Source organism: Pyrgilauda ruficollis, unplaced genomic scaffold (assembly GCF_017590135.1).
Source record: "Pyrgilauda ruficollis isolate IOZ18807 unplaced genomic scaffold, ASM1759013v1 scaffold29, whole genome shotgun sequence".
NCBI classification, from domain to species: Eukaryota; Metazoa; Chordata; class Aves; order Passeriformes; family Passeridae; genus Pyrgilauda; species Pyrgilauda ruficollis.
This window is the reverse complement of record NW_024524266.1, coordinates 1,368,559-1,394,315: the sequence shown is the minus strand read 5'-3', so window position 1 is coordinate 1,394,315 and position 25,757 is coordinate 1,368,559. Positions and strand designations below refer to the sequence as shown.

Here is a 25,757-nt window from a genome sequence, read left to right as displayed (position 1 = left end):
TGTAAAACTGAGAGATACTGAGATTTAAAAAAACTGACTAATAATCTAAGTGTGAATTATACAAAACTACTGTGTTAATTGACATCAGTTGTTGATCTGGCCACTGTTTTCTACTAAAAGCACATGTTTTTAACACCAGTCTCTTTCCAGAGTACATATAAATATTTTCTGTAGAGAACAAAAGTTGTTGAAGTAAAGCACACAGAAGAGATGATCTCATCAGGGTCAACATCTCTGAAACCTGTCTGCTTCTGACTTCTTCTCATTCAGCCCTTCTTCAGCCAAACAGTCTCCAGCCACTTGGAAAAGAGCATAAAGGACTTGTGTACTTCAGTGCTATTTCACTGCTCACTGTTCCCATTCCAGTGAAAATATGGCTACTTGCAATGATTCTGATTCATTTAATTTTCTTGCAGCAGGCTGCTGTGGTCTGGCTGCCTAGCCCATGTGTCCCAGGGTCAACTAGCATGGAGGGGATCCCCTTTTCTCCTCCTGCACCCTGCAGCATCCATGGAATGGTGCGACTGTAGGTGCTCCTTCCAGCTGCACCACTGCCAGGGGTCACAGAGGCTGCAGCACAGCAGGTCCCGCTGGCCTTTGGCAAGAGTCAGAGTTGGTCCAAGAGGTGGGACAGCAAACCACAAGGAACCTTTTTGGTGTTACAGGAATTGCTACAGAACAAATAATTTTAGTCTCTCTCTGATAAAGGAAAAGTCAATAATTTTTATGTGTATTACAGGGTATTCCAGGATTTGATGGTCCACCCGGTGGCCATGGTCCCAGAGGAAGCAAGGTACTGCTTTACTTTCATTTGCTGGAAGCAAGAATCCAGATTGTCAATTTGCCTTCTTTCCTTTTCTGTCATCATGTAGTAGCAATTGTGTCTGTTGTCATTGTAGAACCGGTTATGTGGTTTGTTAATTTGATATCTTTGAGATTTCTTAAATAGTATGTCAGTGCCTTTGGGAGTTTGGGGGTTTGTGTTTCCTGGGGATAACTTTTCATTTTAAAAGAAATTTTCTATAACAATGTGCTTGGGTGTGATACTTCAACTTCTGTTGACAGGGGGAGCCTGGCGAGATGGGTCCTCCAGGGCCAGATTCTTATTTTCCTTCCCGCATCCCAAGGAAAGGTACATCTTCTTTGCTCAGACTGTTTATCTTTGTTGTTTTACTACCTTCTGCATAGATCAAAAGCATGACATTCTAAGAATTCAACTCCTAAAAAAAACGTGTTTGCTAAAGTGTTCTAGAAGCTGTAATTGCCTTCCAAGAGAGTGCCCTAATCACCTTCTTGCAGGCAGGTGGTTTCTTTGTCTCTCCTGCTGAGCTGGACTGCTGTACAAAAGGCTTCCATGCATGCCTGTATCCACAGAGAAGAAGCAAGCAAAAAAGCATGTGACTTTGTTGCCCAGTGAAAGGAAGAATGGGAGTCTGTCTTCTGTGTCCTGTTTGAGACTTTGGATAAAGCACAGTAGTGGCAACACAGCAGAGAGGATTGTTATAATCTAATGAAAGACGAAAGAAAGAAAGAAAGAAAGAAAGAAAGAAAGAAAGAAAGAAAGAAAGAAAGAAAAAGAAAAGAAAGAAAGAGAAACTCACACATTAAAAATGCCTTGAGGAATATAAGAGTATTTTTTTTTCCTTTTCAAAACTGACAAATTTCTATTGCGATCTTTTCACTAAGCTTGTAGCACCCAGTGTCAGCTGTTCTGCAGAGCTGTGGTGGCTCTGCATGGCTAGACTAGAAGCACATAAAAGATGATAGCAGTTTGCCAAGGCCAAAACTACTCAAGGGAAGTTGCCAGCAAACAGCAAGAGTGATCATATGCCATTTCTTTGGCCTTTGTCCTCATACCACAGAGTTTACTAGTCTTGTTGAAAGCCAGAGAGACTAGCAGTGAATGGTTCCCTTCCTCCCAGAGAAAGGGGGCAAGGGGCCCAAAACATTGGTGAAATCACCCCAGATACCCTGCCAACCTTTTAGAAGCAGGAGGGACTGTGTAGAGAGAGAAAGAAGCAGGCAGAGGGCTGAAGACACCACATGTCCTCTGCTATCACTGATCTTTGACAAGAGCATGATAATTTCTGCAGGCAGTAGCTGGGCTGGGCCCAGATGCTTTTGGTAGTGGGAAGCAAAGGAAAGCTCACATCTCACACATCTGTTACAGCAGAAACTTCCTGTTGGAAAAAGAGGGGCTCTCCTCAGAAAGCTGCTCTTCTGTGCTTCCCAGGAGCAATGTAGCTCTAGCTGCATATTAGTAAAAGGTGAAAGATCCTGTCCTGCTTCCTGGGCTTGGTGGCTCCACGCTATTCCTGTCAGTCTAAAGCTATGTTTTAGAAACTGTTGTAAACTCTACTATTCCAAAGCACTTGAAGATTTTAATATTTGCTTTTTCACAAAGAGCAGCATCACACTAACACGTTTTGTGGAATCGGGGGTGTCTTTCAGGTGCAAGAGGTGATCCAGGTTTCCCAGGTGTTTCTGGACTCCCAGGAGACCGAGGAGATGAGGGAGATCGTGGATTGCCTGGTCTTCCTGGATTTTCTGATGGTAATACCCCAGCTTTACATGTTCTAACAGCTTAACTTTATAGGGGGTTTGACTGATACAGGATCACAGTGGGGAAAATCTTTGTGGTGATCATGTGATACACAGTGCAGAGTAGTAGATAATAACTGGGGGGGAAAAGAATGAGAAGAGCACTTTCCTTTGGACCAGTGGGACTCTTGCAAAACTACTGAAATAGAGATGATGACAGAGTCTTGTTTCTGTAACTGTTATTGATTTGCTCAAGTGAAAAGTGCAGTTACCATTTTTGCTCCATGCTAAGTATGTCCATTTTTCCTTGCTTGTTACATGCAATTGTATGAACTTTCTCTTCTGTTACATCACAGCTCTTTGGGCAGCACTGTTAAGAAATTGCTTTGAACTTCTTCCCTGGTTCTGTTTCAGCGGATGCGGATAAGCCAGGCTTACCCGGAGAAATGGGACCAAAAGGTGAAAAGGGTGAAATAGGATCTCCTGCTTATTTTGCGGGACCGCCTGGGCTTCCGGGTAAGGATGGCTTACCTGGAATTCGTGGTCCACCTGGTCCTGTTGGAGCGCCTGGTAAGTACTAAAACAGAGATGATGAGAACTCCCAAGAACATCTTTGGTTATTTTAAAGACAGCTGCTGGCAGGCCAAAGTGAGACATTGACAGAATGAAATGAAATGAAATGAAATGAAATGAAATGAAATGAAATGAAATGAAATGAAAATTAAATGAGAGGTGGGGAGGACACACAGAGAAGTCGTGTACATTCATCAGTGAGAAAAGGTGTGATTTTTAGACAGTCCTGGAAACATTTGAAAGGATGGAGAAAAGGATCTGCAGGAGGTGTTCCAGAGCAGGCTATTTGTGCTAATGCAGAGTAGGTTGGGCTGAGAGGAGGAATTCAGTATTAGAGAGAGCAAAGAATGGTGAGGATTGTCTACCACAACAGATGGAAGTTACTGAGAATGAGTGTGAGAAGCTGTCAGAAAACGGAGAGAGGAAGGGAGAAGGGAATACATCACAGTAGGCTGGGTTAGACAGGAAGTGACCTTAGGGGAAACAGAGGAAAATGTGTTGCAGCTCAAAGACATAGGAATGAAAGAGAAAAAGAGTAAATCTACAGTAGATTAATTTATATTTTTATTAAATTAAATGTCTAGGTCCTCTCTTTGGATTAAAAGGACGAGAGGGAACACCAGGTAGATTTGGTACACAAGGTTTCCCTGGGCCAAGAGGACGAAAAGGACCTAAAGGTAGGTTATAACAGATAACTCAATAGATGATCTGCTGTTATGCATTATGTAAAGCCCCAGTGTGTTCAGTCTGGGTTTATTGAGCTATAACATGCATGAGGACTGATGAATTTGATCTGGGGCTAACATGACAAAGAAACGCTGTGTTGGATTCTTGCAAGAAAAAAAAACCAAACAAAAAAAAAGGAGTAATTCTTTTCTCAAGTATTTGAGAAACTACTCAAATATTCTCAAGTCTCTATTCTCAAGCTCCACATCTGTTTGTTGTTGATAGAGCTTTCTTTCTTCTCATTCCAATTTTTTCCTTAGGTGAAGAAGGGGATTGCACTAGATGCCTTTTGGGTGAGGAACTCAGAAGGGGCTCTACTGGCCCCCGTGGTCCTCCTGGCTTTCCAGGAACCCCTGGCCAGCCTGGAAGGAAAGGAGAACCTGGTGATCAAGGACCACATGGTCTTCCTGGCTACCCTGGAGCAAAAGTGAGATAGCTGGTTTTTTTATTGCTTAGTTTTATATGCACTAGTATTATATTCCAGTTTTATATGAAAAAATTCCAAAACCTCAAGCTATTCTCCATGGAAAAATGATGAAAAGTATTTTCTCCTTCCTTCCTTCCTTCCTTCCTTCCTTCCTTCCTTCCTTCCTTCCTTCCTTCCCACAAAATACGGAAGGCCAAAACTTACTAGAATGGAAGGTGCAAATAAGAAATTTTGGGGAGAGTGAAAGATTTCCCCATAAACCAAAGTCCACCTTCTATCTGAAGAAAGCAGAACCCTTTCAAGCTGCTGTATTGAGTGTGATCTGACCATCTCGAAGGGAAACAACTCCAGTAGTAACCTGAGGTTGTTGCTTACAGAATGGACATGTTAAACTGATAAAATGTAAGGTTCTTGTTTACAATATAGTCTTTCTAAAAAACACTGTTCAATAACACTGAGGAAAGGGCCCATAACAGCTTGTTTGTTGATGATACATAGAGGTGCTGTACTATGTGGTGTGCTGAGTGCATCATGGCTCCTCACAAGCAGAACTGGCTTCAGTCCGTCACATCTCTCAAGATTTTAGAATAAATCCTTTGTAATGCTGACCCAAAAGCTGATTTTGTGTATCAAAGAATTGTAGAATGCGTTTGGTTGGAAGGGACTTTAAGATCACCCAGTTCCAAACCCCTGCCATGGCATGGAACATCCTCCACTAGACCAGGTTGCTCCCTATCCAAGTGTTCTTGGCAGAGAACATTTCCAGGGCTGGGGTATCCACAACTCTTCTGGGTCTGTGTACCTGCTTCAGTGCCCCACCACCCTTACAGTAAAGAATTTCTTCCTAATATCTAGTCTAAACCTACTGTCTTTCAGTTTAAAACCATTCCTCTTTTCCTATCACTACATACCAGTGTAAAGTCCAAAGATGTTAGAGCAAATATGTTTTCAGTTAGTACTTTAGGCTATTCTGAACATCAAAAAAACCAAGCTCACTCACAATTATCTAAAGTTTGGGATTTTTCTAATTAAAGTATAATACATTAAACTTTGGCTTTATTATCGTTGTATTTAAAAAAGCAGAAAAGGTAGAATTTTTTTCAAAAATTCAAAATACTTTAATAAAAATCTATACTTTCTAAGAGTCATGAAAAAATTGACAGAAATATTTCCAAAAATATAATAATGATAGTTTGGTTAAAATTTTGTTATTTCTACAAGGCTGTTTTGCTTTTGAGATTCTTCATCCCAGAATTTAAGTTACTGTAGAACAGAGAGAAGTATAAAGATGTACAGACATAGCCCAGCAAATTCAAAAAGTAAAACAATGTAGCTAATATATTCTTGGTCCATATTCTGGGGCAAAAATCACTCCATAATTCTTTAAGCATGTTCAACAAGCTACATACGTGGATGATAAATACAATTAATCTTGATGAGCTCTGTGTCAGTTTAATGAAAATGAAGTTTTATCCCAAGCAAAGAGATTTCTTTTTCTGTGGAGAAAGAGAAATTAGAATCAGCTGTAAAATATTTTGAAAATACCTCTGAGCTAAATTTTATTATACATAACAACTAAATCTTGAGAAACAAAAATAGCAATGTGAATCATGCTATTCGTGCAGTGTTAATGCAGTAATTCAGCATTATTTTAAGTCCTTGAGATTTATTTTATCAATGTCCAAAAGCAACAACTTTACCATGGAGTACAGATTGGCTTCAGTCACATTAAAATGAAGTTTTCAAATATGTCCCAGGTAAAGCAGAATGCTTATAATCAAAACTAATCTCACTCTTTTGACTAATAGAAGTGCAAACCTGCATTGGTGTGGTGACCTGCAGCTGAGATACAGGTTTTTATACATGCTTTTCACCCAGAATATCAATAAAATACAGTGGTGCCAAAGACACACTTTTAAATAATATCTGGCACAGGAGTATTTTAAACAAAAAATAATTTTGTCAGGTACATCCCTTTCGTTCAGTGTCTGCCCTGGAATTCTGTAAGAGTTGGCTGAGGAAAACCTGACATGCACAGCTTATTTTTAGTGAGCATGAGTGTAATTATTCAGAACTAAAGCTAACTGGCATAAAACAATCACTAGTAAATGGCTCCATAACCTCTGGGCTTTGACAGCTACCATGGATATGGATTTGGCTCTGTGATTGCAAGGCTCTTGGCCAACAGCTAGAAATTTCACTTTTAGATGGGATGTTCAGGAAGAAGTTTCAGTATTGTGCTAAGGAATCAAGAATGCCAGGAATTGGTCTTCAGCTCACCACAGTTTGTCTTTGCAAGAGAGAAGGTTTTCCTCCTTGGAGATTTCCAGTGCATGGCTAGGCAAGGCCCTGGGCAACCTGCTCTATCTCCAAGTGCTGGGCTGGGCCAGAGACCTCCAGCCCTCCCTTCTAACCAAAGCCTTCCCACAGGTCTGTGATTTGATTAAGTGATTTGATCACTTAATCCCTCTGTACCCAAGTTCTTGTCTGGTAAATGAAGGTGGTGCTGCTTTTCAGCCCCAGAACAGTGCTGTGAATCACAATCCACTGCCAGCTGTGAGCTTGTTCTGCTTGGGAGTGGTGCACAGGAGGAACTGCATGTCAGTAGAGCCCTAAGTTTTTTCCCAAGGTGGCAAAGAGTTGCTTGGGGCATTTTCTTTAGTAGCTAACATTGATTAATTCACCATGTTTTCTCCAGTGCCATCCTGCAGCAGCAGTCCTGCAGAACTCTAGAGCAGTCCTGCAGTCACCTGCAGGACTCTAGCTCATGGAAAGCCACAGGTGTCCCAATCCATCCTCATGCAGAACTCCTCTACCATGCCACAGAGACCTCGATCCTAGTTAGAACGTATTAATAAAGGTTCTGCACAAGAATGGGATTACTGAAGAGGAAATTATTCATGGAAAGTAATAGAAAAGCAGTAAAATTTAAGGAGGCTTTTTTTTGTTTAAGCAGGACAGTAGAAATGCAAATCTTGTTATTTATTTCTTAAGCAGTTCTGATATGTTTTGTATTTTTTTAATGTATGTAACACCAGGGATTTTCGGGTCCAGCTGGATTTCCTGGACGGAAAGGAGAAAAAGGAGACTCTTTACACATAACTACAAAAGGTAGAGTGAAAATTCTTATCACATGTATTTTTCCTATTATTTATAGTATTAATGAAAAATTGGTCTCACAATGGAATGTCTTCTTTAGGCACCAAAGGAATCCGAGGAGATCCTGGGCTGCCTGGAATCAGAGGTGAAGATGGTTTCCCAGGCAGAGATGGATTAGATGGTTTACCAGGACAGCCTGGCCTTCCAGTAAGCAACAAATACAGCAAATACACCAGACCCAGTTACTAATGCACTTAATTCTGAGGAGTTATGATCACCAGCCTGTCCTTCTTTCACAGATAATGATGCAAAACTAGGCTGGGTTTGCTGGTTATTGATAAATTAAGCATCAGGTTTACTCTCAGGGTTTTTAGAAAAATCTTTCTCTTTTATTTCCATTTTACTTAGACAAGTGGTAGTGTATGGTTTATTTGTGACTCCTTCTAGTATAGTCTGAGATTCTTTGTGACTGAATTTCAATAGCTTTGGTACAACTGTGTTGAAGAAAAGCAAAATTTACTACAATTTTATGTTCTTAAAATGTACATTGTGTCATCACATTGCTTGATAGCAACTCACCTAACTAACTGTAGCTATCTAGAAATTAGACATGTAGTCTTTGTTCATTTTCTATTTAATTTCTATTCATTTTCTAAAAATATTAAATTTTGCCTTCCTTCTGTAGGCAAAATTAAATATCTTCCAAGAAGAATTCCTGTAGCCCATCATAAATGATGTTTTGAACCACTGGGACATTCAAATATCATATTTGAAGATGGGCATGAGCTATACTATGCACTCTAGACCACAGTACTTTTCCTACCAATGAAGATGGTACTTTATATTGCTTCTGAAGATAGAAAAGCATTCTCTAATGTTTGTAAAATGTTGATTCAGTAGTGTAGAAATATCACTGGGAGTGCAGACAGAGAAAAAATCTTCTGGGTGCATTTTTATGTCAGCTTCTCTCAGAAGTAAATGCCACAACGGAACATCTCTAGCAATGCATTTTGTCTCCCCAAATCAACTTAGAGCTTTTCAGGAAGGACCAAGAGCCCCTCCATAACACTGACTCATATTGCCCAAGTGCTTTTCATGGGCCAACATTTTTAGGGTAATGTTCCCTCAAGGAACGCTTCTCTCATGCCCTTACTGCCATATGCTCTACATTAAAGTCAGGTTATTTCAAAAATACTTTACTTTCAATGTTGATTTAAAGAGCTGGGATGCAACACTTGAGAAATTACTGCCTATAAGATGTTGTTCATGAGAGCAGTTCAACTGTTTGAGTTGTTTGTCAGCAAAGCCAGGAGTGACCACCTCCGTTCACTTCCCACAGGGTGATGCTATCAGAGGTTTCCCTGGTGATCCTGGTTATCCAGGTGAATTAGGCCCAAAGGGCTTTCCAGGAGAAGCAGGCCTGCCAGGTGAAGGATTTCCTGGTCCAAAAGGCTTCCGGGGTCCTCCAGGTGACCAAGGACAAGCTGGAATCCCAGGATCTCCAGGTCTGCCTGGTCTGCCAGGAGAGCCTGGCCAAATAGGTAAGAGACACCACTCTGTCCTACGTGAGAGCCATGGGAGATCAGCACTGAGCTGTGTGCAGCATTTATCCAGCACACTGTTGAAAAGGGACAGCTTGGTGGGGGTTATGTGGGGTAAAAGGAAATGATGGTATTGTCCAGAAATCTTAAAAAATTAGATACTTCAGAAGTCCCAGTAGTTTCACATCAGGTTTTGAAATAACGTGAATTAATGTGTTAGTGCCAGCAAGTAACATTTTTCAGGTTTCAAGCAGTTGGAGGCAATGGAGCAATGTCCTGCCATTGGAAATCCCACAGGTGGTTTTCTCTGATTTTTCCCATCCAACATAATCTTTTAATTGACCAGAGAACATCATGTTTCCACCCTTCAGAGCTCCTCATAGCATTTCTGCAGCTTTTCAAGTCCCTTCCAAGTGTAGCAATGCCAGGGCTGCATTCAGAAGAGCTCAAGCTCAGAGCTTTATCCCTCCACTTTGAGAAGCCTGGCAGAATATTCAAGCTAAAGCAAGCACATGTCAACCTTACACAGTGCATGGGACAGCCTCCTAACATGGACAGGATAGGTTTTAGGCCTGGATCTAATCAATGTGTGGATAATGTTCAGTATGTTACAGCAAATAATTTGTGTGGTATGTATGCATAATAGATAAGAGAATACAGTATTTGCTGGTTTCATAGGCATTTTTGTTAGAATTGAGAACATTTTTGTCTTTTTGTATTTTTCTCTTTTAGATAATAACTGTGTTTTCTAATTCTTTGCTCGCAGACTGTGGGCAGGTCATTGAAGACTTTCCTAGAGGAGATGCAACTGAACCAATATGGTCAGGTACTGTACATACAAATGGCTTGAATTCTTTTTAGTATTATGCTGCTTTTATGGGTTGATACTTTCTTCTGATGACTGCTTTGGATGCTCTTGGTTGTAAACTATTTTAACTTTAGGTCACAAATAACTATGCATATACTCTATGTAGCTCTAAACTAAATTAATCAAATTTAACATTTTCTAAAATTATTGCACTTTTGACTCTACAGTTCAGAGATTCTTTATTTCATCACTCCTGAGTGTTTATTGTATGATTACTATGCAATCTATAAAAACAGTACCAGAAATTAGGTGCCCAAGAAAAATTCAGCAACTTTTTTAGAAGAACTTTGAGTGAAGATTTTCAATGCAATGTGACATATAAGAAAAAACCCTTTGATTTTTACAAAAATTAACTTGATTGCTTCATGGGTATAAACCACCCATAGGGAAACAAAGCATTTCTCTTATTCTGAAAAATACAGTCAGCTGGACTGCCCTTCCATGCTGGTCCAACTGGACCTGCCTCCATAACTCCTGTAAAATAGGCAGAAGAGCAGCTCTTGGGGTGGACATCAGCTTGAGTGCTCCCCTGAAAATGCCACACATAGCCAATTTTTTTTCAATGAAGAATAAAATTTCTTTTCAAATTAGGGCTTTTCTTGTTCATTTTCTTCACCTGTTTTAATGAAATTGTCTTAACTGCAGGCCCAGAGACATGGAGAGACAGTGTAGGAGCACGTTTAGTGTGACTAACTCAAGTTTTTGTTTGCAGGTGCAGGCTGTGTAAGGCCACCAAAGGGATCCCAAGGAAAGCCAGGAGTGCCAGGACCCACAGGTAATGTTTTGCCTTTACCCATATTGGGTTTCCCATATAGACTGCATTTGAAGGGTGTCTTGCCATATCAATTATAAATGAGCCTTAGCAAACAAAATGGGGGACCTGTGGATGCGACAGTTTAGTCAGAGAGAGAGAAGCCAGATAAACTTTCCCAGGAATTGTTCTGGGGAGTTTTGAGAAGGCTGAGAGAAAGAATTAAAACAATCTTGCAGCTGGTGTTTTGAACAGTTGTTTTCTCATAAGATGTTTACCAAAGAGTATCTTCTTAATTAGCTGATGGTGTGACGGGGTGTTGATTAAATGACCAGTCAGGTCCACCTGTATTGGAACAGCGTATAAAAGAATGGGTTTCTAACAAACTCGGATTAGCCTTCTGAAGAGACCTAGAGTCTATATGTCACCTCACCCCTGTTCCTGACTCAGCAGTGACACACCTCCTTCCAAGAGGAAGAGGAGGTGAGGACAGAGCCTGAGGGACTGTGTGAGATGGAATTGAGACCCATGGGCAGGGTGTGCTGGGTGGTCATAATGACTGACCTTGAAGAGGGAATGTGTGACCAGCACTGATAGTTCCTATAAACTTACGTACTCCCAGCCTAAGTAATAAAACTGTTTTTCAATAAATCCTTCTCATCACCAGCTGTAAAGACACTGACAAAAAACATAGCTGGGTCCTTCAGATTTTGGGAAATGTAAAATTCTTGATCATCTGTTTCTGTGCCCCTGTGCTTTAGCCAAGTTTAGAGATCTGGTGTATAAATTTTAAGGTCAAGCTATTTTTTTTTTTTTCAGCACAAGGTTTATTATGACATACGTAGATTGATTAATTGATTTATCATAGATTAATGCCTCTTAAAAGGAAAAATTTTATCTCTGTTGAAAGATAACCTGTGTTTCCCTAGTCCTAGTGCCTAAGTTTGTTGCTAGGATCATGGCTTCTTGTTTTCTTTGCAATATTTGTAGGTTTTTTCTGAATATGATTTGTTTATTCTTTCCTTCATCTGAGCTTGAAAGTTTTTTTCAGTAAGTACAGTCAGATTTAACTCCCAGCTGTAAGACTGCTGTAACACAATTGATGCTGTTTCATGTGTTTCACATTCTGCATTCTTGGTTAGCTCTTTAACAGATCTTTCTCTGCCTTTGTTAGCTTACATGCTTTAGTAATTTCGAGACTTGTTTTTTTAAGACTTGTTTTTCATCCTCTCTCCAAAACCTGGGAAGGGCCCCTTGCAGAGCCCAGTGCAGAACTCTGTTTGTAGCTGCCTTTCAATCAGTTCCAGAGGCAGTTCTGGAACCAGAAGCCTCGGACAAAAAGGAAACATTTTCACAGCTTCTTTTTGCCATAGTTGTGTCAACTGAGTTGTCTGGAGCATCATTCCAACCCACATTCGTCAGACCAACACAAGAGCACCAGCACCTCCTTTACACCATTTTCATTGTCTGCTTAGAGTGATGTGGTTTGTCCACGAGATTTCCCACCTTCTGTCCAGCCAGCAAGGGGCTCCTCTACAAGCAGTCAAGTCTCTCGGTGTCCTAGGTGCTACTGGCATATGGTGTATCAAGCAAGGAGTTGTCTTTGTAGCCTGCCACCCTCATGTCCTTGTGTTCCTTTGAAATTCCTGGCAACACACACAAGCATCTTGGCTATTCAGGAGTCTCAAGGTCTACACAATTGCTGTTGAATAAAATTTTTTAGCTGTTTTCTGTCTCAAACAACTAAAATATTTGCAAACCAAACATTACATTGCCAAAATAAAAACTTTTTTCACGCTGCTGTTTGGCACAACATGTTATCACCAGCTAACATCACGTATTGACTTACTGAAATACGTGGTAAGCAGTGGAAGTATTCTCCCTCCTTGCTCTCACATGGCTTTTTAATTAGTGCAATACTGAACAGAATTAATGAAAGCCAGTTACTGCAGATGGGAAACAAGACCAAGATGCCATTTGGGTAAGAGCCACATGGGAGTTTTTCATTGAGACCTCAAAGCCTAAGATTTTCCTTTTGATTTCTTTCTGAGAAGTTACTTTTCATATAAGGGAGAGAAAAAGTAGTCCTGTACAGCACTGAAGAGTCCTGTACAGCACAGTGAAATATTGTGCACACTGCATTGGCTGCATGTGCATGTGCACCTTATTTCTCATTTTTTTAAAATGTTTCCAACTCCCCTTCAAAAATTATGGTTAAATCTATAAATAATCATGGTTAAATAATACCAATTTCAGAAAACTAAAGTGGAACAAAGTATCAAAATCCAAGTGATATTTCCCATGGTTTGTCATAGTTAGGGATGGAGAGAAACTTGCTTTCAGTAATGAATAAATGAATTGTAATTCATGGTGATGCTAAGCAACAACATTTTAAATGTTAAAGCATGTTGTTGAACTTCAAGCCTGAGCTGGGAACTTATAAAGTTCAAAGTGCTGGGGAGCGTAGTGGAACAAAGCATTCCCCAGGAATTATTTTCAAAGAACTTTACCAAAAATCTTGATCTTGTAGTACAGTGGATTAATGAGACTCTTGTAATAAAACTATTGCTTGGAGAAAACATAATTTTTGAAACATAACAAAAGGAATCCTACAAAATGCTTGCACGTTTTGAGATGTTAAAAAACAGTAATATTTGTCCTTATTGAAATGTCAAATACTGCATCACAAGGAAAAGAGGTATCATTTTAGCTGTCAGGAGAAAAATCAGTATGAACAAGAGGTCAGTGCCTGAAGAACTGGCACATCCTTTTTTTTTTTCAGGGCACATCCTTTCTTTTACTAGGAAATCTCTAGACCTGTAATGTTACAACTATAGTAAGTAGGCTAGTTAATTTGTATTCATTTTGAGGGATTATTAGATCTAACCTTTAGCCTTACATTTCTGCTTCTTGGTTATCTAAGCCAGTTTGCTCTTGTTCTGTGATCAGTTTAGCAGGGAAGGGAAAATTTTTCTCCTCCTACAACATCTCATCTGTGCCCGTTTCTGTGAACATTCTTTTTTGACATTGCCTTTTGACCTTAATCTAAAAGCCTTAATTTGCAAAATACTGAAAAGCTCCAAAAGTCTGTGAAACTAATTATCGTTACCCTATCATTAGTCTTTAATGATAGTCAGGTTAATCCATGTTTGTAAAAGCAGTTAAGCTAGATTTTTGGTCTGTGTTTTGGGATCTTGAATACTTCTAAAGAGCTACTGTATAGCCCTATTAATTATTTTTAAAGGCTTCATCTTTGCATCCAGAAACACATCATGACAATACTTACTACTACCTTTTTTTACATTGTATGCACATTTCTGTTTTGTTTGTTCAGATCACACTTTTGTACTTTCTTTTATATAATTTAGGTGCAAAAGGTGCAAGTGGATTCCCAGGTGATCCAGGTCCAATGGGTTTCCCAGGGCTAAATGGTACACGAGGTGATCCAGGTCGGGAAGGATTCCCAGGTCCTCCAGGTATCTTGAAATAATTAATCATTCTTTATATACTTTTGACCTTTTTACTGAAGTCACATAAACACATATACTTGATTCTAGGTACATTTTCAATTATCTTCCCTTCTACATTGAATCAATAAGCCATTAGACAAAAATATTACTTTTCAAATCCAGATGTATTTCTTGCAACTTTCATAATGATGGAAAATTTCATAGATGCCAAACTTTTACAATCTGCTTTATTGTTCAAAATTATAAATGTGATTGTAAAAATTAATGAAATTCTTGTAAAAAAATTCAATAAGATATTTTAGATTCCAAGTGCATTTTACTCATAATGATGATGAAGAAATGAAGAAAATAATAGTATTAGTACTTCCATTTAATTCTTTTCAACATTAGTATAAATGAGCCTCTGTGTGTGCCACTGCACACGTGATTCATTCAGTGGCATGCACTTGTAAGCTGCAGTGGGTGTGTATGTTCACAAATCATCAATAAGTCCAGCAAGAATTACAGGAATTACCTCCAGAAGCTACCACTTCCCTGTGGCTGACCAAGTTTATTTGGTCAGAGAAATGGGTAATGAGTTGTTTGGGGTTTTTTTCTGTAGCCCATTACAGAAGCCATTGATGCGACTTAATTTATGAGCTTTCTGGAAAATTTTTTGAGAGATCTGATTTATCAAAGTCTAAATCCTCACAGATTCTGAAGTGCTGCGAAGTTTCCCCAGTCCAGTGCCAGGTGGTGCTTTGCCCTCCGGCAGCACATGGCCTGACAGCATTCTCTGGACTCATCTACAGCCTCTATAGTAGCAACAGAGAAAGCAAAAGAAGAGCTGGTGCATGTCCTGGTGCATCCTGATCACACAACATGGCTCTGTGCAGCATGGGGCAGGACCACGAACCACTGTCTCCCCTGATAAGCTCCACAGAGTGCTCTGATTCCTAAATTAGGGCTCCCATATGGCTCCCAGGCCACAGGGAGCAATCCCCTGCAGTTTTCCATGCTTTCACCAATGCTTGGGCTTAACTTTCAGTCCAGCTCCAGTTTTCCAATCCACAAGAAGCCTTTACCTTGTCACTTGTGGTGATGAGGACGTCATGTTGGTATATCTAGGATTTGAACTCCAACATTTGTAGTGAACTCTGTGATGCATAGACCCTGTTTTATTTATAGGTTTTACTGGACCCAGGGGAGACAGAGGCCCAAATGGGCTGCCTGGACTGCAGGGACACCCAGGCCTTACAGGGAAATCTGGAGCTCCAGGAGCACCAGGACCGAAGGGCCTTCCTGGTGACGTGTTTGGAGCACCAGCAGGGTCCCGAGGGGATGTCGGCCTCCCTGGCTTCCCAGGGCTGAAAGGTGCACCAGGAGATCAAGGAGTACCAGGAACTAGAGGTAACAGCTTCTTCTAATAAAGAACGTTTTGCCTAAGAGTGTGATACAAATGCAGCCAAATTGTAGGGATGTGAGAGTACGAAGAGACCATGTTAGGGTGTGTCAGAGGTACTGATGACTTCACAATCAATTCCCAGTGCCTGATGATCTCCCATTCTTTCCACTTCTGTGTCAGCTGTTGCCAGCATGCCTGGCTCCTCTGAACACTTTCTGGAGATCCACTACTTATGTTCAGCTGTCCTTCACACTGCTCTACATGAAATCAACTACAGGAGGACAGCAGAGAACCAGACTTTGCTCATCTTTGTCGCTTTCAGATGTACTGCTAGTTTTTTTCACTGGGTTTAAGGGAATGGTGGTGTCACTGTTATCCTGACTTTCCACTTACATACAGCAATAATACTGAGATTTTTTTCACACCAGAAATGTCTGGGTATCACTGATGGCTTTGCTGATCAGCACATTGCAGTAGTGCTGAATTTGTAAATTTTAGCTAAGAGGACATAGAGTTAGGTAACTGCTAATAAGCTATTTTACCTTATCAGTCTTTGGGCACTCACAAATAAGAAAATGTTAATATTGTATACTTATTCATAACTTCAGGGTGCTCATTTTAGTTTGTTATTTCACAGACCATAAAAAACACCCTAAAATCCCTGCAGAAAATAGAGTTTCTCAACAAAATCTGATTTTTTCATTCTCTGAACTCTGTGAAGGGCTTTCGAAAGCATGTGTGGGAATTTATCATACCCTGCCACACAGTTTCAATTGCATTTGGACCCATAATTAAATTTAGGACTTCTGATTACCCCTTCTCCTGTGTGGAACTGAGAAAGGAGTAGTAATTGTATGACTAGCTCGAAGCAAGGTTTATCACAGGAACTAGTTTTAGATATCCTTCTCATGATTTTTTATTAAATTAAATAAAGAAGAGCATCATCTCAGCGTGATTTGAAATGAGGAGAGCTGGTTTCACTTGAAGTAGAGCCCCAGAGTGAAGGAAAAGGATGAAAGAAACTCTGTGGCCCTTAAAAGTTTGAGAAAAGGCAGAAAATGTCACTAAAACCTCTGAAAAGGGGATTAAATAAAATTTTGTTTGAAAACAAAAAATATGGTGTGACTTTACACCTTCTTTGTAAGCATTTTTGTAGAACAAAGTTTTCAGTAGTTAAAAATACAGTGAAAATAAAAAGCATTACTAGTTTGTCTGTTCTTGATTTATTTTACTGTTCTGACAGAATGGCTCCATGTGAATTTTTCTACAAGTATGATTTTGTTTAATTTTACATTAAATTACTAAGGATTCTTTTATACCACCTTTGCCACTTCACTCAGAATAGCAAACTAAAGCCTGTGTGCTGTTGTTGAGAAAACCCACTTTAAGTGACTGCAGTTATAAAGCTCATTTAACTACAGTCAAGCCAATGGACCTACAGTGATGTAAAACCTGAAGAAAGAGAAGGAGATCTACTTGACCTGGATTTTAAATGCCATGTACTGTTTGTATGCTGCTGCTTCTCCAAGCTGAATGAAAAGCAGGCATTATCTTTTAAAATTTAAAACCCTCTTTACTTGTTTATGGTAGAGTCATAATATTTCAACCTGTGCATGAAGTCAAAATTAGAGCCTTTTTGCTTAGGAATTTTTATCAGTCTTACAGAAATGCCTTGTAACAACCTTACATGAAAATTTCTAAACAATAACACACATCCCACCATCTGTCTTAAATGTTACTTTTCCTGCGTATAAAATTTTAGAAAAGATGCATAGCATTATTTCAGTGGTTCAGTCAGCTGCTTGATTCAGTTCTTACTAAGATATGACAGGGAGATCAGGATTAACAGAATTATTGGGATTAAAATAGAAAGATTTGGATCAAAACTGAAAGAGACATGCATGTATATCCACATGGTGCCAGGTTGTTACCATTCATTTGAAAGAGTCAATCAACCTATCTGATGCAAATATTGAGATAATTGCTGGTAACATCAATTATTTTAAATCTAAAGACCAGTCCTTTAATTTGTTTTTTCTGTTCTCACTGAGTTTTCAAAGGAAAAACATACCCTGGAAGCCTAGGGTGTACACAGAAGAAATACATAAACATGTTCTCTACATATGATGCTCTCTAATGCATAATTTTGGTCTTTTAGGAGCGGATGGTAGCCCAGGTTTGCCAGGACCCAAAGGAGATCCAGGGCCACAAGGTCTCCCTGGTTTGATGGGATTACCAGGAACACCAGGAGCACATGGATTCCCAGGTCCACCAGGAAACCGTGGGCCAGATGGTGGCCCTGGTTCCCAAGGAACTCTCGGTGAGGAAGTAACGCAGCCCTGTCATTCCTTTTGCCACATTCCTCTGTGGCAGGGCAACTGTAAGGTTTCCACAGCAGACAGTCAAGTTTGGGGATGATCTTCACAGGCAGAGCTGCTGCTTTTCTTGCTGTAGCCACCTACCAAGTCAGCTCAGAGCTGGCTGCTGGCAGACTGAAAAAAGGAAGCCCCCAAATCAGTGTAGGCCTAAGGAAAAAGGGGCTTAATTCTTAAATTAAAGGGGAGGGGAAGGTCCTGTTGCAAGTGGGTGTGGAACCAAACTGATAGCGAGGCTGGTTCGTGTTGACGAGCTACTTTATCTTTACAGTAATTTCTGCAATTCTTTGGTGAAAAAATCCTAATTTCCCCCTTCAATATGAAGTTGGTAGGACAGCAGTTTTCTCCGTCTTGAGCTACCTTGTATGAAATCATCATCTATGTCCAAACCTTTTTTACTCTCCCTGTTCTCACGTTTACACGACAGGTCCACCTGGTGCTAGGGGAGAAGATGGTGAGCAAGGTTTTCCTGGCCCCGTGGGCCTGAAGGGTCTGTCTGGTGACAAAGGTGACATGGGTCACACAGGACTGCCAGGTATACGTGGTGTGACTGGTCCACCTGGCATAAGTGGAATGGATGGCTTTCCAGGAGATAAAGGTGAGCTCTGGACTGCTACTTTGAAAGCAGTATTTGATTAAAGCTTTTCTGTGCAGACATGAACCAGACATATTCTCTGCTGGTCTCTCTATTTAAAACAGTAGAATTAGGGTCATGTGCCTGATATATTCCAAAATCACTGCCCGTTTTCTCCTATGTTGAGCTTAGCACAGTGCTAGCTTGTGATATGCAGCCCTATTTAGAAGAGCAATGGCTGTTTTATTTCTCATTTTAAAAATTACACAGTATTTACTGTTTTCTCTCTAAAAGTCTTACCCTTGCCCTAGTCCCGTTGGTCCTCAGTGAAATTTAAGAGATGTTTCCCCAAACATTGGTTTCAAAGTTTTTTAAAGCTGGGAGCTGTGAACTGAGCAATGCCAGGCACAAGACCTCAATGGTGACTTTAGGACACTAATGTTACGTTGAGAAGGTGAGATTCTCACCTACCAGCCACAAGAAAACACATATGTGTAATGCACATTGCCTACACCACACAGGGAGTTTCAACAGGGTTCAACTCCATGTGAAGCCAAGCTGAGCACAAAGCATGCTTAAAAATGCATGTTGCAATTCCATCTGTTGGAAAGACAGGACAAGACTAGCTCTGGAGTACTGATCAGCTCTCATTTGAGAGAAATTAAGATCTGTTTGTTAGCATTATCCATGTAACACAGCATTCTCTTGTTTTGAAAAGAGAAGTAGGGGAATTTTTGGTGAGAAAGGACCAGCCAGTCCAGGCTGACTACAAACCTTATGTGGAACTAGGTGCATATCTCAAGCCCATGCAGTAAGTTCTGGTCATCTCCACAGCACCTCTTCTTGGCCAGTTGAGGCAGGTTCATGTACTCCTGAGAGCACACCACCTCAGGAGCTCTGCTGTCTCTTAGAGAGCTTGGGTGCCTGCTCCAGAGGCACAGATTGCTGTAGGCATCAAGGCACCCAAAAAATAGGTACTGCTGCACTGAAGTTTTCAAACCATTTTAGTCATGTGTTGCTGGTTCATATTTACTTAGTTTGCAGAAATCTGAGTGAAGTGACAGTTCTCTTCTCCTTCTTTCTTAAAGGCTCAAGAGGTTCACCCGGCATTGATGGTTTCAAAGGCATGACAGGCCTAAAAGGAAGACCAGGCATCAAGGGAATCAAGGGAGAATTTGGCCCACTTGGGGCACGGGGAGATAAAGGCTCACAGGGTGCACGTGGCTTCAAAGGTATTTGCTTATGGGTGGTACTAGTGTGTTTGCTCTTCACATCTGCAGAACTATTTTTCAAGGACATAAGAACAAAGAAGACACATTTTTCACATGTTAAATTTAGCTCAGACATTCCTCCACCTATTTCACACATGGGCCTCTGATCAAGAGACCTGGATTTTAGACTCAGGGAAAGGTTAGTTCTTTACACACTTAAGGCTGGAGACAAACATCTTGCTACTCATCTGTACTCAGATAGTGGTACCCCTGGACATGAGCAGAAGTCAAGAGAGCATTTTCCCAGGAAGTGTAGGATGTCTGGGAAAGAATATTTAGATTTTTTCTCCAGTTGCACTCTAAAGACAGTTAAATATTCAGAAAAACAGACAATTAAGTAGCTAAAATTAAGTAGTTAAAAGTCACAAACGTTATTAAAAACTTCAAAGTCACAAATGTTCAGCTGGCATTATTGTTGGTGAAATGAAAACTGTAACTCAGTCTCTTTTGATTATACACAATTACCTTTAAATAAATGTTTTGCCACAAGACCAAAATGTTCTTTCTAGGGACCCTGAGACTGGTATTTTTTAAAAGTGTCTGCAATTCAGAAGTTGCAGAACAGTGATCCCAGCAACAGTCTCAGCAAAAGACGTGTGAAAACAGACCCTATGAAGAGAAGTGTAAATACACTTCTTAGCAAAGAAATATGAGACATTACATAGTCACAGGAGACAAGTCTGGGTTACTGACCTGTCTCTGCAACCCACAAAGAACTAAAGACACTCAGAGTCTATATGGGTCCCTTCTTCTGGACATTATTTACTGATATCACCAGTAACCATAAAGTCAAGAAAATGAACACTATTACTGGTAACAAATCCAAACACATTCTTTTGCCCAAGACTTTTTGATTGAGAATTTCCTTTGCACTAGAGCTAAACTACTTTCCTGTGCTTTCTCCAATGAGTTTTTCAGGGTTTTTTATAAATCATGATTTTGGGGCTTTTTTTATATGATTCCTAACTGATCTGCTGAGAGATAGATTATCTGTCACAGAAGAGTCTGGGTCCAACTCCCAGGGTTGTATGTACAAAAGCTTAACTCAGTTTTCATGTTTTCCTAAGTGTGACTCTTCCACTGCCGTGTTGTATTGACACAGGTTACTTTTTCATGCAAGTGGATTTGCTGTAGCTTGTGCAAGGTCATTCCTTTTTCCTAATTCACTCTTCTGTTCACTTTTTCTGACCATGCTGCTGACTAGCACTTTGTAACGTGGTTGGGCTTTTTACCCTTTAGGTGACCGTGGGGATCAAGGCCCCCCAGGAGAACCTCCAAAGCTCATGCCCAGCATGATGATGGAAGTTAAAGGTGAAAAAGGAGATGCTGGAGAAAGGGGCACAAAGGGATTATTTGGCTTAAAAGGTCAGTGGTCACAGCAAAATAAGGCAAGCACATTCAGAACTATCATTTAGTGCTTTTTCTCAGCTACCATATTAAATATTCCCTGCTCATTGTACCACTTGGCTGCAGCCTCCCCAGCAAGGTCTCTGACAGCAGAAACTGAGCTCCTGGATGCATTTCACAAAATGAAAGCTTTGAGGGATGATGTGTGTGTGTGTGTGTGCGTGTGTGTGTGTGTGTGTGTATGTTGCCTTGAACAGCACATTGTGGTGCCATGTTTCAAGAAGGCCAATAGCAGGAAAACTTCTTACACACAAGCCTGCATGTCAGTCTTCCGTTATTTATTTTTCTTCATCCCTGCCTGCAGGTAGCAAGGGAATGCCAGGCCTTCCTGGAAAGACAGGAACCCCAGGGTCCCCTGGGCATCCCAGCTACGTGGCTGGTGTGAAAGGAGACATCGGCGCGAAAGGGCTGACAGGTGTGAAAGGGTATCCTGGTCCTGCTGGTTCTCCTGGCATCAGAGGCTTCCCTGGCACCACAGGAGTCAGAGTGAGTTCATGCACATGAGGGAATAAGGGTGTCCTTGTGCTGGCATTCAGCTTCTCAGGAAGTGGCATTCACCCCTTGAAATTTTGCCGAACAACAACAGTGCAAAGATAAAAATGCCATAAGCATTGAACGAATAGATCAAATACTTTTGCTTGCTCCCTCCAACATTCATTAAGCAGAGTAATTTCTTTTCTCATTGTGGGACATCCAAATTTCATATGCCGGCATTTTGCCAGTGAGGACCCAGATGGTTCCTTCTAGATCTTTGATCCCGTAGCCACAGCTGCTGGTAAAAATTATTCTCAGTGTTGGGCTTATTTTTCTCTTTGTCCCAGGACTTAATGGTATCACTGCCAAAAGTTACTCAGTGTCACCTAACAGTAAAAAAGCCTAAGAATCTTAGCTTCTAGAGGGTAATTCATTGTCATTCACTCTGGCTGCAAAATAAGTTACACTGGAAGAAATAAACACTTAGAAAAGGCCTGACAGTAGACTCATAGACATCATTTATTTAAGAGAGACAAAAACTATGTTCCTTTCTCAGGTTCTCTTTGCCTTTAGGTTTCAGTAGGATTTTTTTTTTTTTAGCCAAGGACTGAAGGACTGTTATGGTTTAACCTCAGCCAGAATCTAAGCCCCACCCAGTCACTTGCTCCCCAGCAGGATGGGGAGAAGAGACCTGGAAGGGTAAAAGTGAGAGAATTTGTGGATAAGAACAGTTTTATAATTGAAATAAACTACAATAACAATAAATAATAATAGTAGTAGTAATAGTAGTAATAATTATAATATAACAATTATAAATAAAACCCAAGAAAGACAAGTGATACAAATGAAAACTATTGCCCACCACCAAGTGGCTGATGCCCAGCCAATCCCCAAGCATTGTTACCCCCCAGTCCATCATCCTCCCTGCGTTATATGCTGAGCCTGAGGCCATAGAGTGTTGGATATCCATTGGGTCCGTGGCGATCAGCTGTCCCAGCTGCATCCCCTCCCAAATCCATGCTCACCCCCAGCCTGCTCAGTGGAAGAGTGGGGTGACAAGCAAAAAATGTCCTGATGTGGTATAAGTGCAGTTCAGTAGGAATGAAAACATCCCTGTGTTACCAACAGTGTTTCCAGCATAAATCCAAAACATAATCCTGTACTGGCTATGAAAAAAAAATAACTCCAGCCCAGCCAAAACCAGCACAAGGACTCACTGCTATATATGCATAATGGGATGTCCTCAATCTTAATGTTAAGCCTTTGCAAACATAACTTGTCCCTTGGTTGGTACTGATTTAGATTAACTGACTGCTGCCAAAAGTACTACAGAAACTCAAAAGTGGTACTTTTAATAGCCCTTCTTTAGTATTTCCAAAGTCAGCTGCTTGGAAGGTTGAATAAATCATCATCTTCACTAACTGATGCCTTTTTTTTAATCATATGATAGGGAGAAAAGGGCATTCCAGGAATTTCAGGCCATTTTGGTACTCCTGGCTCACATGGAGAAATAGGTGAGTTTGTTCTCTTATCTGAGCACTCTCTGTATTCATCACCCATCAAATACTTGACATTAAGTTTTGAGGGGTCTCAGTGTGTCTTCAATCTCAAAGAGTCTTTCTGCAGTCTTACAGAATGATGTTATAGGTGTGGAAGACTCTAAAAAGGTTAATACTGTTAATTTCATGCAAGAGATGCTGTCCATGGATAAATCCATCTGTGGCAAGGAGGGAAGCTGTTCCAGACACCTTTTTTGCTGTCTTTAATGTACTTCTCTTTTATTCTATAAAGATAATAGTTGCAGAATTTTGCCTGTGAAGTTGCAATTCCTTTGAAACAACAGGAAGTACTGTTTAAATTAAAGCCTTACCACTCATGTGTTCATTTTTGTTTGAAATAGGTGATCGGGGAGATACTATAAACTTACCAGGAATGCCAGGCCTTAAAGGGGAAGTTGGTGTGCCAGGCTTAACAGGTATTAATTTCACAGTTGCTCTCTGAACGTATTTCTTTTCATATACCAAAGTTCCCAGAGGAAGGGAGGGAGAGCTTTCGATGGACTTTTGATGGCTCCTGAACCTGTGCTCTAATGACAGCTCCTGGAGAGGTTCATATTTTCTTTATTGAAATTAATATGTGCTACATTTACCTCTTCAACTGAAAGTACCATTATAGCAGTAAACATGATCACTGACAACTCCAGTAAACATTTCTATATAATTTGTTTTGCTGTTGATGACAAAAGCAGCATTTTCAGGCCATGATTATAGAAGGTGGGACAGCAAAGTCTTGTAGATTTTGGATTGAGTTGTTAGGTGGTATGTTAAATTTCCCTGTACATGCAGGCACTTGAACATCAGTGTCATATTCCACATAATTTAGGGAGCACTTTTAAAAGCAAGTTTAATGATTATTTGACCAGAGGACTGTTCATGCTCCCAGATTATGTAAGCACCCTGACTAGAAGAATGTCTTCATGTGGCAAGACCAGGACCCATTCAGTAGCCAAGTTCATGATATGCTTGTTTACTAAAAGAATATTAAAAGAATTAAAAGAGCATACTGGTTTTGTGATTTTCCAGGCATAAGAGGAGGTGTGGGACCAAAAGGAGAAGGTGGTGATCCTGGTTTCCCTGGCATTGAAGGCCTCAAGGGCACGCAGGGTGTCCCTGGCTCTGTGGGACAGGAAGGTAAAATATTCTTTTTAACACTCCAAAGAATAACATTGTTTAAGAGTCAAAAGAAAAATACACTTTCCATCAAAAGAAAGTAATTAAGTTTTTAATATATTCATCATTCTGTAAATTGGTGAAGAGCAATGACAAGGATGTGGAACTCACAGCAGAAGTTAAGAGGAAATTGCAAAAACTGTACTTGATACCAATTTTTCCTTTTCTATAGTAACCATGTGTCCAGTCAAAGTATGGTATTGCTGACATACTCAGGTATTCTAATGTCTCAATACTACAAGGAGTAGGCTTTTCAATGACCTTTCTTGCCATAAATAAAGTCAGTATCTCCCAGGACACATTTACAGAGCCTTTGAGCCAGGCTCATGGGCCTGGCTCATGTACAAGAGAATGTACATGTCAGGTTCAGCTGTGGCTGGACCACACACTCAGGGCTTAAGAACATGTCCTGTTGCAGGAGGATCATGGAAATGCTCTTTCAGAACAGTTGCTGCACACTTCTTCTTATTAGAGGGCTTAGAAACTCCAGCCAAGACTGGAAGAGCTTCAGCGAGTGCCTCACTGGGAAACATTTCTTGTCTGATCAGCTTCTCAGTGGGAAAGGCAAAACAAGTGCAGCAGAAGGGGAAAGTGACATGCACAGAAATAAAATCACTTGTTGTAACTGGCAATAGAAATCAAGTTATTTTATTAGGAGGAGCCTGCTGTCTTTCTAAGGTTGTCAGAAACCTGAAGTTTGTAACAAGCTGTTCTTTTGTACTTTGTCTCTCCTACCTGTTCTCTCTTTGCTTTTCTTCCACTTGGATGAGCAGTGCAGTGTCATACAATGACATCAGGAAGGGAAAGTCTTCCTTTTTGCTGCCTGGGAGAATGAAAGTAGCACAAGTCTGTGTTTTGGCTGTTGGTTTTAAGGATGCTCATGAGCAATGATTCATTGTTGTCACACAGGTTTGCCAGGACTGGTTGGCCCCCCAGGGCAGCAAGGAAACCCTGGGACTCCTGGACTTACAGGTCAAAAGGGAGCTCCTGGCTGGCCTGGCTTACCAGGACAAGCAGGTATTCGTACAGCTTCAGCTATTCAGTCATTTTCGTGTGAGCACTTGCAAATGTTCTTTTGGGATGAAGAAGAAGAAAGGGGGTTTTTGCAGTTCAGAGTGGCAGAGTTTCCTGTACTAAAATATTTGTTCCTCACAAAGTCCAAGTTCATTAAAAATGAGAAGTGGTTGCTGACTTACGGCTTCTGGTGTCTTTTCAGCTCATTTTAACTGTTGATGACCTCTTCAACTAGGAAAGCAGTTTTCAAGAAACATTTTCATTTTTCATGACAGCTAGGAAGAAAAAAAGCAATTAAAAATTATTAAACGTGTAGCAAGGGTAGTAATGTACAATATGAGAATATTATAATGTGGCATTAGATAGCAAGCAACATATTTGTCCTACATCATCACCAAAAACTGTTAACTGATTCAATATCTGGTTTCAAGAATAAATGACTTATGGCTTAGACAGAATTGTGCTATGAAAATGCAGGTGATAGTTTAAAATTAAGCTGTTTGTATCACAGGATACAGAATCTCAATGGTTGC

The 25,757-nt window shown here is 40.4% G+C and overlaps 1 protein-coding gene across 3 annotated transcripts in view; it reads left to right on the top strand.

Annotated features, from left to right (window-relative positions):
- Window positions 1-25,757, top strand: part of COL4A2 (collagen type IV alpha 2 chain) — a 139,887-nt gene that overhangs the window by 102,076 nt on the left and 12,054 nt on the right. For all 3 annotated transcript variants that reach the window (XM_041472307.1, XM_041472305.1, XM_041472306.1), the window contains exons 17-38: window positions 740-793; window positions 1,066-1,132; window positions 2,452-2,553; window positions 2,956-3,111; window positions 3,699-3,791; window positions 4,101-4,267; window positions 7,306-7,378; window positions 7,467-7,573; window positions 8,706-8,907; window positions 9,674-9,733; window positions 10,488-10,550; window positions 13,895-14,002; window positions 15,164-15,385; window positions 17,539-17,700; window positions 18,183-18,353; window positions 19,418-19,561; window positions 20,840-20,965; window positions 21,312-21,493; window positions 22,932-22,995; window positions 23,382-23,456; window positions 24,064-24,171; window positions 25,120-25,227. In XM_041472307.1, the coding sequence (XP_041328241.1) occupies window positions 740-793; window positions 1,066-1,132; window positions 2,452-2,553; window positions 2,956-3,111; window positions 3,699-3,791; window positions 4,101-4,267; window positions 7,306-7,378; window positions 7,467-7,573; window positions 8,706-8,907; window positions 9,674-9,733; window positions 10,488-10,550; window positions 13,895-14,002; window positions 15,164-15,385; window positions 17,539-17,700; window positions 18,183-18,353; window positions 19,418-19,561; window positions 20,840-20,965; window positions 21,312-21,493; window positions 22,932-22,995; window positions 23,382-23,456; window positions 24,064-24,171; window positions 25,120-25,227 (2,614 nt within the window). The remainder of the gene's footprint in view (window positions 1-739; window positions 794-1,065; window positions 1,133-2,451; window positions 2,554-2,955; window positions 3,112-3,698; window positions 3,792-4,100; window positions 4,268-7,305; window positions 7,379-7,466; window positions 7,574-8,705; window positions 8,908-9,673; window positions 9,734-10,487; window positions 10,551-13,894; window positions 14,003-15,163; window positions 15,386-17,538; window positions 17,701-18,182; window positions 18,354-19,417; window positions 19,562-20,839; window positions 20,966-21,311; window positions 21,494-22,931; window positions 22,996-23,381; window positions 23,457-24,063; window positions 24,172-25,119; window positions 25,228-25,757) is intronic.